At 41.0% G+C, this 22,500-nt stretch overlaps 1 protein-coding gene across 4 annotated transcripts in view; it reads left to right on the top strand.

Annotated features, from left to right (window-relative positions):
• The window catches only part of LOC133659735 (MAP7 domain-containing protein 1-like), a 96,195-nt gene that overhangs the window by 51,393 nt on the left and 22,302 nt on the right, over positions 1-22,500 (top strand). For all 4 annotated transcript variants that reach the window (XM_062062398.1, XM_062062396.1, XM_062062395.1 and 1 more), the window contains 8 exons: positions 5,774-5,873; positions 10,900-11,022; positions 11,089-11,225; positions 11,294-11,424; positions 15,590-15,828; positions 15,912-16,155; positions 19,075-19,255; positions 21,609-21,713. In XM_062062398.1, coding sequence (XP_061918382.1) covers positions 5,774-5,873; positions 10,900-11,022; positions 11,089-11,225; positions 11,294-11,424; positions 15,590-15,828; positions 15,912-16,155; positions 19,075-19,255; positions 21,609-21,713 — 1,260 coding nt within the window. The remainder of the gene's footprint in view (positions 1-5,773; positions 5,874-10,899; positions 11,023-11,088; positions 11,226-11,293; positions 11,425-15,589; positions 15,829-15,911; positions 16,156-19,074; positions 19,256-21,608; positions 21,714-22,500) is intronic.

The raw sequence follows: 22,500 nt of genomic DNA, 5'->3' as shown, positions 1-22,500 counted from the left end.
AAATCCAAGAAAATATTTTAAAGACTTGGTCTTCACTTGTTTAAATAAATACATTATTTTTTTTACTTTGCTTCTTATAACTTTCAGAAAGACAATTTTAGAGAAAAAATACAACCTTAAAAATGATTTTAGGATTTTTAAACACATATACCTTTTTACCTTTTAAATTCCTTCCTCTTCTTTCCTGACAATTTAAATCAATGTTCAAGTAAATTTATTTTTTTTATTGTAAAGAATAATAAATAAATTTTAATTTAATTCTTAATTTTAGCTTCTGTTTTTTCGACGAAGAATATTTGTGAAATATTTCTTCAAACTTACTATGATTAAAATTCAAAACAATTATTCTGGCAAATCTAGAAAATCTGTAGAATCAAATTTAAATCTTATTTCAAAGTCTTTTGAATTTATTTTAATATTTTTGTTCTGGAAAATCTAGAAGAAATAATGATTTGTCTTTGTTAGAAATATAGCTTGGTCCAATTTGTTATATATTCTAACAAAGTGCAGATTGGATTTTAACCTATTTAAAACATGTCATCAACATTCTAAAATTAATCTTAATCAGGAAAAATTACTAATGATGTTCCATAAATTATTTTTTTTATTTTTTCAAAAAGATTCAAATTAGCTAGTTTTTCTCTTCTTTTTTCCGGTTGAATTTTAAATTTTAAAGAGTCGAAATTGAAGATAAACTATGTTTCAAAATTTAATTGTCATTTTTTTCGTGTTTTCTCCTCTTTTAAACCGTTCAATTAAGTGTAAATATCATTAATTATTAATAATAACAGAGTTAAAGGTAAATTGAGCAAATTGGCTATTTCTGGCAATTTATTTAAGTGTGTATCAAACTGGTAGCCCTTCGCATGAATCACTACCCAAGAAGTAGCTCTTGCTTTCAAAAAGGTTGGTGACCCCTGCTCTATTCAAATATACTCCCTGCTTGGCACTCAGCATCAAGGGTTGGAATTGGGGGTGAAATCACCAAAAAATTATTCCCGGGCGCAGCCACCGCTGCTGCTCACTGCTCCCCTCACCTCCCAGGGGGTGATCAAGGGTGACAATCATTGCTACTTTAACTTTATACAGAAATGCATTTAGACAACTTTAATAATAATAATAATAATAATAATAGATGTTATTTGTAAAAATCACTTTACATTGAGTAAACAACCTCAAAGTGCTACAGTGTATTAAAAAAAATAAAATAAAAAGATAATAAAAAAAAATAAAAATAAATAAAAACTAGAACAGCCAAATAGCTAAAACTAGTATGCATATATCTAAAAAAAAAAAGGCTTTTTTTTTTTTTTAAAAGAAGGGTTTTTAAGCCTTTTTTTTTTTAAAGCATCTACAGTTTGTGGTGCCCTCAGGTGGTCAGGGAGAGCGTTCCACAGACTGGTAGCGGCGGAGCAGAAAGCCCAGTCCTCCCAATGTTCGTAGCTTTGCATTTAGACAACTTTAATCCATCGTGTGTTGCCCACTTGATCAACCTCACTTAATATTCAAAACATTTTTCCTAGCAGGACAAAAGAAGAGATTCTATAGAATTGATTTAATGATAATAGCACATGTCAATACTGGCATATTAATATATGAATTATATAGAATAATATTCAATACCAAGCATTTATTAGCAGTAAGGGTTAGTTACTGAAAACCAGTAACTAGTTACAGTTACTAGCAGTAACCTATAGTTACAGTTACTAGTTACTTTAATTCGAAAGTAACTCAGTTTCTAACTCCGTGACTTACAACCAAAAAGTAATGTTGTTGTTTTTAAGGCTCCCATTAATGCCCTTTAGCCTTCATTTCAGTACTGTTATTGCACTGGAGAATAATACAATGTGTTGATCAACTTGACATGCATTTGCATCACTCAACTCTGCTAAGCAATGTGCTCTACATACAACTACCACAACAATTGGTTACAGTACTTAATCGAAAGGAACTATGTTGCTACTACAGTGACATACACCAAAAGTAATGTGGTCTACATACAACACACAACTATTGCCTCTACATACAACACACGAAACAATGTTGTCTACATACAACACACAATCAATGTGCTCTACATACAACACACAAACAATGTGCTCTACATACAACACACAAACAATGTGTCTACATACAACACAACATGTCTACAGACAACACAAACAATGTGCTCTACATACAACACACAAACAATGTGCTCTACATACAACACACAAACAATGTGCTCTACATACAACACACAAACAATGTGCTCTACATACAACACACAAACAATGTGGTCTACATACAACACACAAACAATGTGTCTACATACAACACACAAACAATGTGCTCTACATACAACACACAAACAATGTGCTCTACATACAACACACACACAATGTGGTCTACATACAACACACAAACAATGTGCTCTACATACAACAAACAAACAATGTGCTCTACATACAACACACAAACAATGTGGTCTACATACAACACACAAACAATGTGGTCTACATACAACACACAAACAATGTGGTCTACATACAACACACAAACAATGTGGTCTACATACAACACACAAACAATGTGGTCTACATACAACACACAAACAATGTGGTCTACATACAACACACAAACAATGTGTCTACATACAACACACAAACAATGTGGTCTACATACAACACACAAACAATGTGGTCTACATACAACACACAAACAATGTGGTCTACATACAACACACAATGTGCTCTACATACAACACACAAACAATGTGCTCTACATACAACACACAAACAATGTGGTCTACATACAACACACAAACAATGTGCTCTACATGCAACACACAAACAATGTGGTCTACATACAACACACACACAATGTGGTCTACATACAACACACAAACAATGTGGTCTACATACAACACACAAACAATGTGCTCTACATACAACACACAAACAATGTGGTCTACATACAACACACAAACAATGTGCTCTACATACAACACACAAACAATGTGGTCTACATACAACACACACACAATGTGTCTACATACAACACACAAACAATGTGGTCTACATACAACACACAATGTGGTCTACATACAACACACAAACAATGTGGTCTACATACAACACACAAACAATGTGGTCTACATACAACACACAAACAATGTGGTCTACATACAACACACAAACAATGTGGTCTACATACAACACACAAACAATGTGGTCTACATACAACACACAAACAATGTGCTCTACATACAACACACAAACAATGTGCTCTACATACAACACACAAACAATGTGCTCTACATACAACACACAATGTGGTCTACATACAACACACAAACAATGTGCTCTACATACAACACACAAACAATGTGGTCTACATACAACACACAAACAATGTGCTCTACATGCACACACAAACAATGTGGTCTACATACAACACACACACAATGTGGTCTACATACAACACACAAACAATGTGGTCTACATACAACACACAAACAATGTGCTCTACATACAACACACAAACAATGTGGTCTACATACAACACACACAAACAATGTGCTCTACATACAACACACAAACAATGTGGTCTACATACAACACACACAATGTGGTCTACATACAACACACAAACAATGTGGTCTACATACAACACACAATGTGGTCTACATACAACACACAAACAATGTGGTCTACATACAACACACAAACAATGTGGTCTACATACAACACACAAACAATGTGGTCTACATACAACACACAAACAATGTGGTCTACATACAACACACAAACAATGTGGTCTACATACAACACACAAACAATTGGTCTACATACAACACACAAACAATGTGCTCTACATACAACACACAAACAATGTGGTCTACATACAACACACAAACAATGTGGTCTACATACAACACACAAACAATGTGCTCTACATACAACACACAAACAATGTGGTCTACATACAACACACAAACAATGTGCTCTACATACAACACACAAAGACAAAGATATGTTACAAATGGCCAATTTATTTCAGGCCAGAACAAATTGACAAAAGTATGTTAAATAGCTGCAACATAACATACATAAGTAACAAACCGCATAATAACAACATAGCTGTAAAGCTGACTTCATCCAAGGAAGGCACACATGACATGATTATATGTCATGTCACTTTATACAGCACACACACTACATACACAAAGACACACACTACACACACAAAGACACACACTACATACACACGCCTAAGCAGGCCTTTTTTCTCTCAAGGAATTGTGAAATAAAATCATGTCTTCAGTGAAGCCCAGAACACTCTACGCATTTCCCCAGTTTTAGTTAGAGAAAAGGAAAGATTGGCCTTTCCCACTAGGATCCCTCTTTATTTATAGTCTATACATTTAGAGTGATGTGATAATCAAACACTCTAGAAGTCTAGAATGAAAGAGTATATAAGAGAATTGACAGAGTGTGTACCTTCAGTGCTGAATGATGAGCAGAGGCAGAGTTTGGAGTTTCTTCTTTAGCTTGCTTTCCATGTTTATGTACTCACTGTGTCCAGGTACTTGGAATATGTTCTCCGTGCCATTTGCTGTTTGATGCCCGATATCATGCTAGTTAGCTGCCTGAAAGCGGGTGACTCCACTGTAGAAATAGCCTGCATATCTTCTAGCACATACGCTGCAAAGGCTCGATCAATGTTGTCCTGGCTAGCAGTGCCTCTGTTAAAATCCTTAGGTGGAAGTGGAGGTGAAGTGTGTCTCTGTTTACTAGCTTCGTCGAAGCATGTTGCTTTTGTAGCTGTTTCAGCAGATTTGAATTGCTGTTTTGGGCAGTAGATAGGATCTTTGAGCCAAGACACAACTTACATTTAACTAAAATGTTCTTTTCTTCTTGCTCGACAAAAGAAAAGTAGTAGGAATATCTCCATGTTAAGAAACTTGGCTTCGGCTCCGCCATGATGTCTTGTTAGTAAACACAGAACACGTCACGCCCCCCCCCCCACCCCACACACACACACACACACACACACACACACACACACACACACACACACACACACACACACACACACACACACACACACACACACACACACACACACACACACACACACACACACACACACACACATATATTTTAATACATTCCTTATAGCACTATTACAATATTGAAAATTACAAAAATGACTACATATAAAGGCCTCCTCTTGAGTTAATCTTCTACAGCAGTGGTCCCCAAACAGTCCGCGGATCGATTGGAATAAAAAGAATAAAATAAAAATAAAAGAATAAAAATTAAAATAAAATAAATTAAAACAAATTATTATTTTTTAAATTAAATTAACATAAAAAACAGAAGATACATTTACAATTAGTAAGTACAAAAAAAACCTCCCTCCCACCATTCACGAAAATTTGCACAAAAGGGTTGTTTCTTTCTATTATTAATATTTCTGGTTCTACATTATGTATCATATAGATCAATACAGTCTGCAGGGATACAGTCCGTAAGCACACATGATTGTATATTTTTATGACAAAAAAAAAATAAATAAAAAATCCCCCCCCCCCCCCCCGGTCCGTGGGACAAATTTTCAGGCATTGACAGTTACAAAAAGGTTGGGGACCACTGCTCTACAGTACCTTCAATGAATACCACTCACTCTCTGCAGCTGAGTAAACGCTGTGTTAGGAGCTGGGGAAATTGTTGGTTTTTTTCAGTACGCAAGTCATCTGCTAGTTAAAATTTGCGACCGTGCCTTCCAGGAACGCTACGAGGCCGCCATCCACCGCTCAACCAAGAAGACGTGGGCTGAAATCCGCCAGCAGAGATGGTCCTGGGCTGGGAATCAGAACCAGAAGGAAAGTGAGTATCCAACACGGAGAACCTGTGCCTTTGTAGAGGAGGATGTAATGGGTTTGTGGAAGCCTTTAACGAGGAAGTAAGAGATGCATTTAGCCAATGTTGTTGAAGTGCTACGACCTTGTGTGGTGTTCGGGTCTGTGGGACCCGTTTTCATTTTTTATTAAACGAAAAATGATACAATTAATGAATTTTTCAAACTGAGACTCACTGACTTTGGCTCATTTTCTGTGAAGAACATATATCAGAATACATATTTAATGAGCACACACCATACACCCCCCTACACATTTATATTACATATAAGATGTCCGGGTCCAGCTAATATAAGTGTGGAAATTGATGTTCTGTGTACCACACACACACACACACACACACACACACACACACACACACACACACACACACACACACACACACACACACACACACACACACACACATACACACACACACACACACACACACACACACACACACACACACACACACACACACACACACACACACACACACACAAACACAGCAGGCCTAGACAGGAGGAGGACAGAGTGTAGGTACACAGAACATTAGAGGGTCAAATGTGCGAGAAAATGAGAGCAGACAGTGTTGACAAACCATGTTGCAACCTTGTGTGGGAAGCACATGTGCAGAAACACAAAAGAAGAATCCCTGTGGGATGCAGAAACTGGCAGAGAAATGTTCCGTGCATATTGTTGTTAGTCAGCCAGCGTTTGTGGGTCTGATGGACCCCTTGCATTTTGTGGCTTTTAATGCCTCACTATCAAAGACTTTGATGTTAAAATACTAAGGGTGTAACGGTACGTGTATTTGTATTGAACCGTTTCGGTTTCAGGGGTTTTGGTTCGGTTCGGAGGTGTACCGAACGAGTTTCCACATGGACATATTAAGGGGAGGGGGAGTTAATCTGAGGCTGAGTTGACTTGAAAGTGTTTAATGTTGCACTTTTTATATGTAGAAGAAAAGTTTTGTCATTGTATTTAATCTGAGCAACAACTTGAGGCAGTTTAATGTTGATTAACGCGGACCCCGACTTAAACAAGTTGAACAACGTATTGGGGTGTTACTATTTAGTGGTCAATTGTACGGAATATGTACTGTACTGTGCAATCTACTAATACAAGTTTCAATCAATCAATCAATGCACAATGTAGCGGCCCGATTGACATTCTAGGTCCCGCGTGTCCGTCTCTCCCGTAATTGTCTGGGCCATACGCCGGGGGAATTAACCGCGATCAATCTCGCCCTTTCGTGCTCGCTCAACGACGACTGTAAATAACCTTGAAGCGGCCATGTTGGGTTCCTCAAGGTGGACGCAGAGGACCGCTTAGTCCCGTCTTCACCAGTTCTTTGCTTCCCTTGCCAAGTGTGTCAACGTGTGTGCCGCTCTCTTGGCTTCTCAGGCAGAGGCTGTGTTTCCACCGTCAACCTGCCCAAACACGTGGACTCGGTCATAAACAAGCGACTCTCCAAGTCCTCCGCCACGCTCTGGAACTCCCCCAGCAGAAGTAAGGCTCCAAACTGGAATGACCAACCCCCCATCCTCCGTTTAATTGAAGATGTGTCCATGACCCCTCCAACACCTCAACCATCAGTGTCGTTGTTTCCTTGTCCTTCCACCGTGCTCCTGAGCCCTTTTTTCTTTGACCTGGTTCTTGGTGCACATTTTGAGTTGTGTATTGTGCTCATTTGTTGTTGTCTCGTGGTGGCTTCATATCCCGTGGAGCTTTCATTCCTGCTGTTTCCTTGCTTTGGCTCTTTGCAACATTTTTTGAGTTCTTCACGCTTCAGTTGAAAACATCCTTTTTCTTATCAAGGTTCGCCTGGAAGAACTGTCAGAGCCTCAGGAAAGTCAAGTTAGTGAGTGAGTCAGCACTTTGGAGCAGGTAGATCATGTATTCCGAGGGGGGAAGAAGAGTAAAAATAGATGTGACCTGTCGCAGTGCTGCTTACTTCACAGAAAGTTGTTGTTTTTTTCATCAAAATAAATGGCGATCCTTAGAGTAAGTCCAAAGCCACGCTCCAAAATGTGCTGACTCACAGTCTATACCAGGACTGTCCAAAATGTGCTGACTCACAGTCTATACCAGGACTGTCCAAAATGTGCTGACTCACAGTCTATACCAGGACTGTCCAAAATGTGCTGACTCACAGTCTATACCAGGGCTGTCCAAAATGTGCTGACTCACAGTCTATACCAGGGCTGTCCAAAATGTGCTGACTCACAGTCTATACCAGGACTGTCCAAAATGTGCTGACTCACAGTCTATACCAGGGCTGTCCAAAATGTGCTGACTCACAGTCTATACCAGGACTGTCCAAAATGTGCTGACTCACAGTCTATACCAGGACTGTCCAAAATGTGCTGACTCACAGTCTATACCAGGACTGTCCAAAATGTGCTGACTCACAGTCTATACCAGGACTGTCCAAAATGTGCTGACTCACAGTCTATACCAGGACTGTCCAAAATGTGCTGACTCACAGTCTATACCAGGACTGTCCAAAATGTGCTGACTCACAGTCTATACCAGGACTGTCCAAAATGTGCTGACTCACAGTCTATACCAGGGCTGTCCAAAATGTGCTGACTCACAGTCTATACCAGGGCTGTCCAAATCTTCAACGGCCCAGATTTAAAAAAGACTACCGTATTTCCTTGAATTGGCGCAGGGAATATAGTATTCGCACGTCTAGAATTACTGCCGGGTCAAACTCATTTCTCAAAATAATTAATGCATGCTTGGCCTTATCGCCGGTTTATTATTGAAGCTGGATCAAATTCGTTTCGCAAAATATTAATTTTATTATCGCATGTCTATAATTTTCGCCGGGTCAAACTCGTTTCGCAAAATATTTAGCATATGGCTAGAACTTCCACCGGGTCAAATTCGTTACGTCACGAGTGACGATTTACCTGTCCTCATTTTCAAAATGGAGGAAGCTGCTTTCAGTAGTTTGCAATCGCACAAAGGAAAAAAGATAAAGAGCTTTTCAGTAGGATTTAAGGTCCAAGCTATTGAATACCGGTACAGTATGCTAAAGAGAACAGTAAGCAGCTATGTTTTATTAATATACCGTAGCTGCGTGTGTGAAATACTGTATAAGTCATTAAATGACTCCCGCCTCCTGGTGGTAGAGGGCGCTGCCGCGCTAGTGATCCTTCTTGCGACTTCCGGTACTGCAGAAGAAGTGAACACACGCAGCAAGAGATTTTTTTTTTTTCCTCTGCCTGAACTTTTAACATGGAGGATTACATACCGGTATCTAAAATAAAACAGTTTTCTAAACTGGACTTTCAATGGAAGCAGGAGGTAATAATTAAAGGAATATCTCCATCGAGACAGAGACTTTTAAAACTGAAGAAAGAAAATAAGGAAGACTTCTATAAACAAGTTATCAATGCTTTTGGTCAGAAGGAGCTGCAAATGGACTCCATTTATAAGTACAGGTAAGACCATAATAACGTTTTTTTTAATTAAATGTGCTTTTCATGATGGTATGCTTACATCACACTCAAAGCGCACGCCTAAATTTTATGGATTCCTTTTGGTAAACGCCGGAGTGAGAAGAGGTTTTAAAATAATTACCGCATGCACGGCCATCCCGCCGGTTTCCGGTAAACGCCGGAGTGACAGGAGGTTTTAAATTAATTAACGCCCCTGCGGCTATTCAAGGAAATACGGTATCACAAAACATTATAATAATTGGAATTAAATAGCAAACAAGTGTAAAGTAATGAAAGAATGCTGCAATATTGACACTAACAACACAAAGATGCCATGCAGGCAGTTTTTTTTAACTTTATTATTTTTTCATTGCTCCAAAAAATAATAAGAACTTAAAATTAACAAAGAGATCTAAAGGTGTTGAAAGTAAAAATAATAAATATTGATGTATAAAATATTTAACACTTTTATGGATCCCTAAGACCTTCAGTCGGATTTTGTTTTTAACGGTCATTGTTCAAAAAAATAACAATGAATCAAAAGCAATGCTGTTATGAATTATTTACCTGTTTAAGGCTTCAATTAGTTCACATCAAATATTCTAGTTGGAAAAATGTTTTGGAGATTAAAAAAAAGGGTTTTCTTTGGGGGAAAAAAGGGGCATAACCTAGGGGACTAACCTCCTCCAACCTCAGAGGACAAAGCTACGAACAGTGGGAGACCGGGGAGCTCTCCCTGACCACCTGAGGGCACCACAGACTATGTATGCTTTTAAAAAAGGCTTAAAAACCCTTCTTATTAAGCCTTTTTTTTTTTTTTTTTTTTAGATATATGCGTGCTATTTCTAGTTTTTATTTTTAATTATTTTTATTATCTTTTTATTTTTATTTTTTAATACACTGTAGCACTTTGAGGTTGTTTGCTCAATGTGAAGTGCTTTTTACAAATAAAATCTATTATTAAACTATTATTATTATAATACCAAAAAAAAACTTTCATGGCAACGAAAAGATCTAAAAATATTTAAGTGATGAAAGTAAAAAAAATAAAAAAATAAAATAAAATATATATATAAGATATATATATGACTTAATGTATTTGTATTATTTTTACTTTCATATATACTGTATATATGAATTATTATTTTTTTTTTTTTAACTTTCAACACTTAAATATCTATAGATCAATTAATCTATAGATCTATTTGTTGCCATGAAGGTTTTTTTTTGTTTTATGCCCTTTTTCTCCCCAAAGAAACATGTTTCCAACTAGAATATTTGATGACAACTAATGACTGAGACCCTTTTGGGTCCCCGAGACCTTCAACATTCACCAAATTTAAGGGGAGCTCTAACGGTTTTGAAAATGAAAAATATCAAAATGACCCCCACTTGCTTTCAGTGTGCGGCCCTCTTTGGAATAAGTTGGGACACTCCTGGTCTAGACGGACTTTTTCCATTTCAAGTGACAAACACCATTAGTGTGTTTTTGTTACTTTGCTTCCACATGCGTTTGAGCCACAGTTGTTTATTTTCTCTTTCTTTCCCTTCAACTCGCAGCCCGCAACGTGACACTGAGCCGCTGGGAGAGCAGCATCGTGGACCGCCTGATGACGCCCACCTTGTCTTTCCTGGCCCGCAGCCGCAGCGCCGCCAGCGTGCTGCCCAACGGAAAAGACGGCCGTGAGTGGTGGTGGCCCAGAAGCACATTACCTCTTTTGGCAGTTTGTAACGAAAGGTCCTCCTCAGAGTCTCCACTGTGCCCCCGCTCGTCCTCCGCCAGCCCGCTGGCACTGTGCACCCACCAACCCCATCACCGCTGCTCTGAACGCTGGAGGGTGACGTCCAGCACGCCCGATATCGCTCACCGACGCAGCTCCACACCCGTAAGTTGCACCGAGTGGCCTTTCGTCACTACGTGGTCTTCACCGTGTCTGAGCTTGTGTCGCACCAGATGGACAGGACCAAAAAAGAGAAGAGAGACAAGGAGCGGGAGAATGAAAAGGAGAAAAATGCGCTGACAAAAGAGAAGTTTCTCAAGAAGAGGCAGTCTCTTCCCAGCATGAGACACAGATCAGAGCTCAGGTAAAGAGACACAGATCAGAGCTCAGGTAAACAAACACCTGTCGAGTAGGACTCTGCATCTTTGGCCAACTAACCATTTGATCCCATTCCCAATATGACGATTCCATTCAGAATGGATTCTCCGTTCAAACCGATGTCGCAATGTATTAATCGGTAATTGTAACATTTTCAAAACAGATTACAGGTTAGAAAAGATCCTTCTGGTTGCCTAAAACATCTTTAAAAAAAAAGTCTATAAAAAAAAAATATATATACACAATGGTGGTCAAAGGTTTTCATACACTTCTGCTACGGACAGGCTAACCTCCTCCAACCTCCAAGGACAAAGCTCCGAACTATGGGAGACCGGGCTCTCTGCTCCGCCGCTCCCAGTCTGTGGAACACTCTCTCTGACCACCTGAGGGAACCACAGACTGTGGATGCTTTTAAAAAAGGTTTAAAAACTCTTCTCAACTGTCTATGTGACGTCAAGGCTTGGTTAGCCCAGAATTTTTCAATAATGAATGAGGGAAAAACGGAAATGTCAGTTTTTGGTCCGGCCCTCACTGACTTGGGACCATTGCAAAATGATGTGCGTCCCAAAGTCAGCAGCCTTGGCGTCACTGTAGACAGCCATTTTAAACTTGACAAACAAGTCAATGGCGTTTTAAAATCGTGTTTTTATCATCTTCGTCTTTTAGCAAAGGTAAAACCATTTTTATCTTTTAACCTTTTTGAACAAGTGGTGCATGCTTTTATTTCAAGTGGCCTGGACTACTGCAATGCACTTTATTCTGCCATTAGCCAAAAAGCTCTCTCCCGGTTGCAGTTAGTCCAGATTGCGGCAGCACGACTTTTAACAGGCCAGGAGACGCCAGCATATAACCCCAATTCTTGGGAGTTTGCACTGTTCATTTTACAATTGATTTTAAATCCTTGCTGTTTGTTTTTAAAGCTTTACATGGACTGGCACCTCAGTATATCTCGGACCTCATCCAAATGTACACTCCTGCGTGCTCTGAGGTCCGAGAGCCAGCTCCAGCTCGTGGTGCCCAGGACCAGACTTAAAACCAGGGGAGACAGGGAGGGCCTTCTCTGTGGTCGGCCCTAAACTCTGGAACACTCTGCCCCTCCATGTTCAAACTGCTCCCACAGTGGACTGTTTTAAGTCTCGTCTTAAGACCCACTTTTATTCTTTGGCTTTTAACACTACGTGAGTTGTGTGGTCTTCTGTCCTCTGTGTTTTTTTAATCAATTTTGATGTCTATTTTACTGTTTTAATTGGTTTTACCCTTTAAAATAGTTTTTAATCATATTTATTTTTTTATATAGTCTCTGTATTGGTTTTCTATTCATTTATTCTTTGTTTTTATTCAGTCATTGGTGTAGCATAATATTGTTTTCAATATTGTTTTTAACATGGCTGTGCAGCACTTTGGAAACATTCTTGTTGTGTAAATGTGCTATATAAATAAAGTGGATTGGATTGATTGGATTGGATTTTAAAAAAGCCTTTTTTTAGATACATGTGTCCTGGTTCTAGCTATTAGGCTGTTGTAGTTTTTATTTTTTTTACTATTTATTTGACTTGTTGGAGGCAGCTATTTGTGGTTCTAGCGTTGTTGTTTTGTTTTTTTAAATGCACTGTAGCACTTTGAGGTTGATTGTTCAATGTAAAGTGCTTTACGTCAAAAAAATATATGCAAAATAATCCAATGGAGAAGCCAACTCATATATTAATCACTGTTACGTAAACGACATGTCTTCAGCACGCGACTGTGAGTTGTTCCTGTTTGCGGATGACTCGGCCCTGCTGGTATCCGGCAAGGACAAGTCACAGGTGGAAAAAATCCTCAGTGGCCGAACTCTGTGGAACTTGCACCTGGCTCGCTGACAATAAGCTATCCATACACTTAGGTAAAACAGAATCCATCCTATTTGGGTCAACCTTAAGAAAGATGAGGTCACCTACCTAGGTTCCATTCTAGAGGCTAATCTTTCCTCTGATAAAATGGCAACCAAGGTAATCAAAAAGGTTAACCAACGAACAATATTTCTCAACAGAATCTCCTCTCTGGTCAACAAAAGCACCATGAAGATTCTAGCGGGAACTCTCATTCAACCCTTTTTCCATTACGCATGCACCTCCTGGTACCCTAGCACCTCCAAAACCCTCAAATCTATCCCAGAACAAGCTAGTCAGGTTACTTCTAGACCTCCACCCCAGATCCCACCTCACTCCTACCCACTTCTCCAAAGTGGGCTGGCTCAGGGTGGAGGACAGAGTTAAACAACTTGCACTGAGCCTAGTCTATAAAATCCGCTACACCTCCCTGATACCGAAGTACATGTCAAACTACTTCCATAACGTAAATGACCGCCATAACCACAACACCAGGGGGAGCTCCACTAACCACGTTAAACCCAGATTCCCAACTAACAAAGGTCTAAACTCATTCTCCTTCCATGCCACATCAATATGGAATGCACTCCCAACAGTTGTAAAAGAAAGTACATCTCTATCCTCCTTCAAAACCTCACTAAAAGAACACCTCCAGTCAACTACAACCCTAGACTAACACCCTCCCCCCACCACATCCCACCTCCCCGGATTGTAAATAATCAAATGTATATACCGTATTTTTCGGAGTATAAGTCACTCCGGAGTAATGAAGTAATGAAGGAAAAAAACATATATAAGTCGCACTGGAGTATAAGTCGCATTTTGGGGGAAATTAATTTGATAAAAGCCAACAGCAAGAATAGACATTTGAAAGGCAATTTAAAATGTCTAAAGAATAGTGAACAACAGGCTGAATAAGTGTACGTTATATGAGGCATAAATAACCAACTGGTATGTTAACTCAACATATTATGGTAAGAGTCATTCAATAACTATAACATATAGAACAGTGGTTCTTAACCTTGTTGGAGGTAGCGAACCCCAGCAGTTTCATATGCGCATTCACCCAACCCTTCTTTAGTGAACAATTTAATGTTGTTTTTTTTCAAATTCAAGAAAAAGTAATATGTTGTTCTACTGGTGCACTTGATGAAGCGTGCAGGAACATCACCTTGTTCAAAGAACAAAACCAACACAGTGCTTGAACTCACAACAAACTACACACCTTACACACATTACCATGAATTGATTAACGTGGACCCCGACTTAAACAAGTTGAAAAACTTATTCGGGGTGTTACCATTTAGTGGTCAATTGTACGGAATATGTACTTCACTGTGTAAACTGTACTGTTTCATATCATGTATTCTCTTCCTTTGCAATCTGCTAGTAAAAGTTTCAAATCGATCAATCAAAAAACCTGCAAATCGGATGGAAAATTAGAGATGATTAGATGCTTTCTGAGCTCACTATGTTCACTGCTCGCTGTACATATCCTACCAGGTCACACCTACACTGTTTCAATGCCCATTTCTCTGATGATACAATTGTTGATGACTGTATTATGCTGATAGTATATTTTTGTACCATGAATTGGTTAACGTGGCCTTAAACAAGTTGAAAAACTTATTGGGGTGTTACCATTTAGCGGTCAATTGTACGGAATATGTACTGTACTGTGCAATCTACTAATAAAAGTTTCCATCAATCAATCAAAGAACTCTGAGGGCAGCCATAACTGAGGTGAACCTCATTAAAAACAAGTTTAACATCCCTGAGCTAAAACAAAGAAAAGAGTGCCATCTGGTGGTGAACTTGACCTTTCACACCCATAATGGAGAGTAGTCACTGGGCTGCATTATAACCATTTTGACTAAACATGAGCATATTATTCATATTGTTGACCTCATATTCCCTCTCATTACACTTGTCTGCATGGCTTGCATATTCCTTGTGAAGTGTAGGCCAAGAGAGGAAAGGCCTTCCATGGAGTGGTCCTCTCAGGGCCACACAATAAATGGCAGCTGTGAGATGCAATAGGAGGATACAAAAATCCACTTTCTTTGAGTCTGCAAACAGAACAAAGAGCATGAGTGCTGCAGGCCGAGAGAGAGAGAGAGAGAGAGTAATGATGTAATCCTAATGGTGCATCTGAGGGATAATGCACTTCCATGGATGATGTAATGACAAAGTGCTTTGGCTCACTTCCTTCAGGACTAGTCTACCAAAACAAAGGCAGTTTGTTTACGTGCAAATGTAACAATGTCAACTTGTGTCGTTCAGCCCCAGCCCGCTATCCAGGCCGCGGCCGTCGTCGCCTGCCGCGGCGAAGGTCAGGCCCGCCTCCCCGAGTCCCGCCTCCTCCCCGAAGCCTCCGTCCGCGCGCGGCAGCCCGTCGACCCCGAAAGGGCGGCCCAGGAGGGCGAGGACCCCCGCCCGGGTGGACCACCGCACCTCCTCACCCATCCCCCTGGAGAGAGTGAGGGAGCCCCGCAGGCCGCTCACGCCGGACAACAGTCGCCGTCAGTCCAACAATTGCTCTTTAAACCACAAGAACCACTTCAAAAAACGTCCCTAATGAGCATCAACGTTTGTGGTGTCCCAGGTTCTCCTCTGGTTCCTGCTGGCCGAGCGGCGTCCAACATCTCCGCTTCTCTGGCCGCCTCCCCGTCGCCTGAGCCGCTCAGGAGAGACGTCCCTCCGGTCCAGGCGGCCTCACCCTCCAAGCCCATGGCGGGCACCAACGACCCGGAGGAGGCGGCACGCATCCTGGCCGAGAAGCGGCGGCAGGCTCGCGAGCAAAGAGAGCGAGAGGAGCAGGAGCGACGCCAGCAGGAGGAGACAGAGAGGTCAGCTTTCTCACTCTTTATAGAATGTTCTAGTTTTTGGACTTAGACTTCCTTTTTATTGTCATTCAAATTTGAACTTTACAGCACAGATAAGAACAAAATTTCATTACAAAAACTCATGGTAGTGCAGGATAAAAAAGCAATAAGGTGCATAAATAAATAAATAAATAAATATATATGAATAATATATAAATATATATATATAAAATAAATAAATATATATATATATATATATATATATATATATATATATATATATATATATATATATATATATATATATATATATATATATACACACACTACCGTTAAATCACGAGTGTCTCAAAGGGCTGCACAAGCCACAACGACATCCTCGGCTCAGATCCCACATCAGGGCAAGGAAAAACTCAACCCAATGGGACAATGAGAAACCTTGGAGGGGACCACAGATGTGGGCGACACCCCCAGTCCAGTCCATAGTGGATCTAACATAATAGTGAGAGAGTCCAGTCCATAGTGGATCTAACATAATAGTGAGAGTCCAGTCCATAGTGGATCTAACATAATAGTGAGAGAGTCCAGTCCATAGTGGATCTAACATAATAGTGAGAGTCCAGTCCATAGTGGATCTAACATAATAGTGTGAGAGTCCAGTCCATAGTGGATCTAACATAATAGTGAGAGTCCAGTCCATAGTGGATCTAACATAATAGTGAGAGTCCAGTCCATAGTGGATCTAACATAATAGTGAGAGTCCAGTCCATAGTGGATCTAACATAATAGTGTGAGAGTCCAGTCCATAGTGGATCTAACATAATAGTGTGAGAGTCCAGTCCATAGTGGATCTAACATAATAGTGAGAGTCCAGTCCATAGTGGATCTAACATAATAGTGTGAGAGTCCAGTCCATAGTGGATCTAATATAATAGTGTGAGAGTCCAGTCCATAGTGGATCTAACATAATAGTGTGAGAGTCCAGTCCATAGTGGATCTAACATAATAGTGTGAGAGTCCAGTCCATAGTGGATCTAACATAATAGTGAGAGTCCAGTCCATAGTGGATCTAACATAATAGTGAGAGTCCAGTCCATAGTGGATCTAACATAATAGTGAGAGAGTCCAGTCCATAGTGGATCTAACATAATAGTGAAAGTCCAGTCCATAGTGGATCTAACATAATAGTGAGAGAGTCCAGTCCATAGTGGATCTAACATAATAGTGAGAGAGTCCAGTCCATAGTGGATCTAACATAATAGTGAGAGTCCAGTCCATAGTGGATCTAACATAATAGTGAGAGAGTCCAGTCCATAGTGGATCTAACATAATAGTGAAAGTCCAGTCCATAGTGGATCTAACATAATAGTGAGAGAGTCCAGTCCATAGTGGATCTAACATAATAGTGAGAGAGTCCAGTCCATAGTGGATCTAACATAATAGTGAGAGAGTCCAGTCCATAGTGGATCTAACATAATAGTGTGAGAGTCCAGTCCATAGTGGATCTAACATAATAGTGAAAGTCCAGTCCATAGTGGATCTAACATAATAGTGTGAGAGTCCAGTCCATAGTGGATCTAACATAATAGTGTGAGAGTCCAGTCCATAGTGGATCTAACATAATAGTGTGAGAGTCCAGTCCATAGTGGATCTAACATAATAGTGAGAGTCCAGTCCATAGTGGATCTAACATAATAGTGAGAGTCCAGTCCATAGTGGATCTAACATAATAGTGAGAGTCCAGTCCATAGTGGATCTAACATAATAGTGTGAGAGTCCAGTCCATAGTGGATCTAACATAATAGTGTGAGAGTCCAGTCCATAGTGGATCTAACATAATAGTGAGAGTCCAGTCCATAGTGGATCTAACATAATAGTGTGAGAGTCCAGTCCATAGTGGATCTAATATAATAGTGTGAGAGTCCAGTCCATAGTGGATCTAACATAATAGTGTGAGAGTCCAGTCCATAGTGGATCTAACATAATAGTGTGAGAGTCCAGTCCATAGTGGATCTAACATAATAGTGAGAGTCCAGTCCATAGTGGATCTAACATAATAGTGAGAGTCCAGTCCATAGTGGATCTAACATAATAGTGAGAGAGTCCAGTCCATAGTGGATCTAACATAATAGTGAAAGTCCAGTCCATAGTGGATCTAACATAATAGTGAGAGAGTCCAGTCCATAGTGGATCTAACATAATAGTGAGAGAGTCCAGTCCATAGTGGATCTAACATAATAGTGAGAGTCCAGTCCATAGTGGATCTAACATAATAGTGAGAGAGTCCAGTCCATAGTGGATCTAACATAATAGTGAAAGTCCAGTCCATAGTGGATCTAACATAATAGTGAGAGAGTCCAGTCCATAGTGGATCTAACATAATAGTGAGAGAGTCCAGTCCATAGTGGATCTAACATAATAGTGAGAGAGTCCAGTCCATAGTGGATCTAACATAATAGTGTGAGAGTCCAGTCCATAGTGGATCTAACATAATAGTGAAAGTCCAGTCCATAGTGGATCTAACATAATAGTGTGAGAGTCCAGTCCATAGTGGATCTAACATAATAGTGTGAGAGTCCAGTCCATAGTGGATCTAACATAATAGTGTGAGAGTCCAGTCCATAGTGGATCTAACATAATAGTGAAAGTCCAGTCCATAGTGGATCTAACATAATAGTGTGAGAGTCCAGTCCATAGTGGATCTAACATAATAGTGAGAGTCCAGTCCATAGTGGATCTAACATAATAGTGAGAGTCCAGTCCATAGTGGATCTAACATAATAGTGAGAGTCCAGTCCATAGTGGATCCTGTTCTTAAAAAGGTCCTAAGGACATACCACACTGTTAAAACATCACTAAAAACAACATTTGAAGAATGCTAAGTAACAGCTTTGTCGGGTAGCATCCATCACGTTTTATTCCTAATTCCCGTGACTTCTCCAGGATCCTGAGAGAGGAGCGACTGGCGAGGGAGGCGGAGGATCAGCGTCGCCGCGAGGAGGAGGCCCTCGCCATGGCCCAGGAGCAGCAGAAGAGGGACGAAGCCCGGCGGCTGCAGGAGGAGAAGGAGGCCGAGGAGTGGGCCAAGGCCGAGCACCAGGAGAACCTTCGCTTGCAGAAACAGGTACGGCCACCAAGAATAAGTAGCGAGGTGGGGGTTTTCCTGGCCTCCGTCGCCAAAGTGCCGCCTCGTGTGTGCTTCAGTTGAGTCTTCTTTATTGTGTGTTGAACTTCTACACTGCAGATATGGAACTAGTTTCAAGTTGATTCACAATACCATATTACGATTGCAACAGTAGTGAGTATCCATTGAAGCATGGTGGTAAGTCAAAGGCTCTCCCAGATAAGTGAGAAGAAGCTTTTGGCAGGGAGTCCAGAGGACAGTACATGCATGGAATGCTGAAACATGGTGGTAAGCACAAAAACACTATATGATAAATAGAGATGTCCGGACTGCCGATATTATCGGCCGATAAATGCTTTAAAATGTATATATCGGAAATTATCGGTATCGGTTTCAAAAAGTAAAATGTATGACTTTTTACTACGCCGCTGTACAGAGTGGTACACGGACGTAGGGAGAAGTACAGAGTGGTACACGGACGTAGGGAGAAGTACAGAGTGGTACACGGACGTAGGGAGAAGTACAGAGTGGTACACGGACGTAGGGAGAAGTACAGAGTGGTACACGGACGTAGGGAGAAGTACAGAGTGGTACACGGACGTAGAGAGAAGTACAGAGTGGTACATGGACGTAGGGAGAAGTACAGAGTGGTACACGGACATAGGGAGAAGTACAGAGTGGTACACGGACGTAGGGAGAAGTACAGAGTGGTACACGGACGTAGGGAGAAGTACAGAGCAGTTGTGTCTCCCAGTCATACTTGCCAACCCTCCCCATTTTTTACCGATTTCCCCCCAGACAACAATATTGGGGGCGTGCCTTGAAGGCACTGCCTTTGCGTGCCGGCCCAGTCACATAATATCTACGGCTTTTCACACACACAAGTGAATGCAAGGCATACTTGGTCAACAGCCATACAGGTCACACTGAGGGATGCCGTATAAACAACTTTAACACTGTTACAAATATGTGTGAACCCACACCAAACAAGAATGACAAACACATTTCGGGAGAACATCCGCACCGTAACACAACATAAACACAACACAACAAATACCCAGAACCCCTTGCAGCATTAACTCTTTCGGGACGCTACAATATACACCCTTCGCTAACCCCCCCCCCCCCCCCAAACCCGCCCACCTCAACCTCCTCATGCTCTCTCAGGGAGAGCATGTCCCAAATTCCAAGCTGCTGTTTTGAGGCATGTTAAAAAAAATAATGCACTTTGTGACTTCAATAATAAATATGGCAGTGCCATGTTGGCACTTTTTTACATAACTTGAGTTGATTTATTTTGTAAAACCTTGTTACATTGTTTAATGCATCCAGCGGGGCATCACAACAACTTTAGGCATAATAATGTGTTCATTCCACCACTGTATATATCTGTATCGCTTGATATCGGAATCGGTAATTAAGAGTTGGACAATATCGGAATATCGGCAAAAAAGCTATTGAAACTGATACCGATCATTTCGGATATTACAGTTTAAAGCATTTATCGGCCAATAATATCGGGAGTCATCTCTAGTCCTGCGTGGGTTCCCTGCGGGTACTCCGGCTTCCTCCCACCTCCACAGACATGCACCTGGGGATAAGCTCCTCCCACCTCCACAGACATGCACCTGGGGATAGGCCCCTCCCACTTCCAAAGACATGCACCTGGGGATAGGCCCCTCCCACCTCCAAAGACATGCACCTGGGGATAGGCCCCACCCACTTCCAAAGACATGCACCTGGGGATAGGCTCCTCCCACCTCCACAGACATGCACCTGGGGATAGGCCCCACCCACCTCCACAGACATGCACCTGGGGATAGGCCCCACCCACTTCCACAGACATGCACCTAGTGTGTGAATGTTGTCTGTCTATCTGTGTTGGCCCTGTGATGAGGTGGCGACTTGTCCAGGGTGTACCCCGCCTTCCGCCTGAATGCAGCTGAGATAGGCTCCAGCACCCCCCCGCAACCCCAAAAGGGACAAGCGGTAGAAAATGGATGGATGGGTGTATAATTTCAGTGACTGTTAACTAAAGACTCCAGCCATGGACTCTATTACTTGAATCCAGAACTGTGCTTCCCTCTTGTGGCCATTTGCAGCAGTGACATTTCTGGTTGAATCTATGTGGATACAGAATGTTGTGTTGCATCGTCATGAGACTTCAAATGAGTTGTTTTTCCATACAAAAATATCGTCTCTGTGGTCGGCTGGAGAGCGATAATTGCAGGGAGCAGCCACACCCGCCGTGCAGCACGCCCACTCGGCCCCGGTTTGAAGAAGTGTTCGCTCCTTTTTTTGCTGCTGTTTCTGACTGTAAAAAAAAAAAAAAGCTGTGGTTGTGATTTTTCAGAAGGAAGAAGCCGAGGCTAAATCTCGCGAGGAGGCGGAGAAGCAGCGTGTGGAGAGGGACAGACACTTCCAGAAGGAGGAGCAGGAGAGGCTGGAGAGGAAGAAGGTTGGTTAACCCTCGCACTGCTGAAGCTGACGCTGCAGTATCTTTTCCAAAAAGGTGTAATGAGTTGAAAAGGAGCTGCCCTCAGTCCCTCGGTGGTGGTTTGACATTCCTGTGTTCAGTCTGCCGAGTCCGTGGAACTTTGATGAATGATGTCCCGGGCTTATCTGGGATTGGCTTTCTGCATGCCATGATTGAATAGAGCTTCATTTGAGTGTGTGGAGTTAAATATAAAACACAGTAGCAGGGGGAAGTGTGGTCATATGAGGTTGTTTACTCGCAGTATTCTCTCTTTATGCTCAAAGCAGCGACGCATGCAACAATGCCAGATTCACAGTCAGTCAAAAGAATCATGGCTCTGGACTCAAATGATCTTAAAGAACTATATATGATTGATATATCACCATCTCAATGCCTGATGTTCATGTTTTGAGCAATCTTTTTACTCAAATATTAACTTATTTTATATCCAATCTACTTACGGTATAACTGGAAAACTTTGTCAAATGATAGGAAATCAAGTGCCAATCACAAAGATTATAATCAAGGTTTAGGACAGACTGATTACAAAAATAAGTATGAATCAAATATAGTGCAAAAGAAGGGACATGCGCATGCAATTTTGAAATACCGTATTTCCTTGAATAGCCGCCGGGGCGCTAATTAATTTAATACCTCTTCTCACTCCTGCGCTTACCAAAAGCATGCGGAATGGGCAAGCATGCGCTAATTATTTTAAAACCTCTTCTCACTCCGGCGCTTACCTTATCATGAAAAGCACATTTAATTA

This window comes from Entelurus aequoreus, linkage group LG11 (genome assembly GCF_033978785.1).
Source record: "Entelurus aequoreus isolate RoL-2023_Sb linkage group LG11, RoL_Eaeq_v1.1, whole genome shotgun sequence".
NCBI classification, from domain to species: Eukaryota; Metazoa; Chordata; class Actinopteri; order Syngnathiformes; family Syngnathidae; genus Entelurus; species Entelurus aequoreus.
This window is presented reverse-complemented; position numbering and strand designations above follow the sequence as displayed.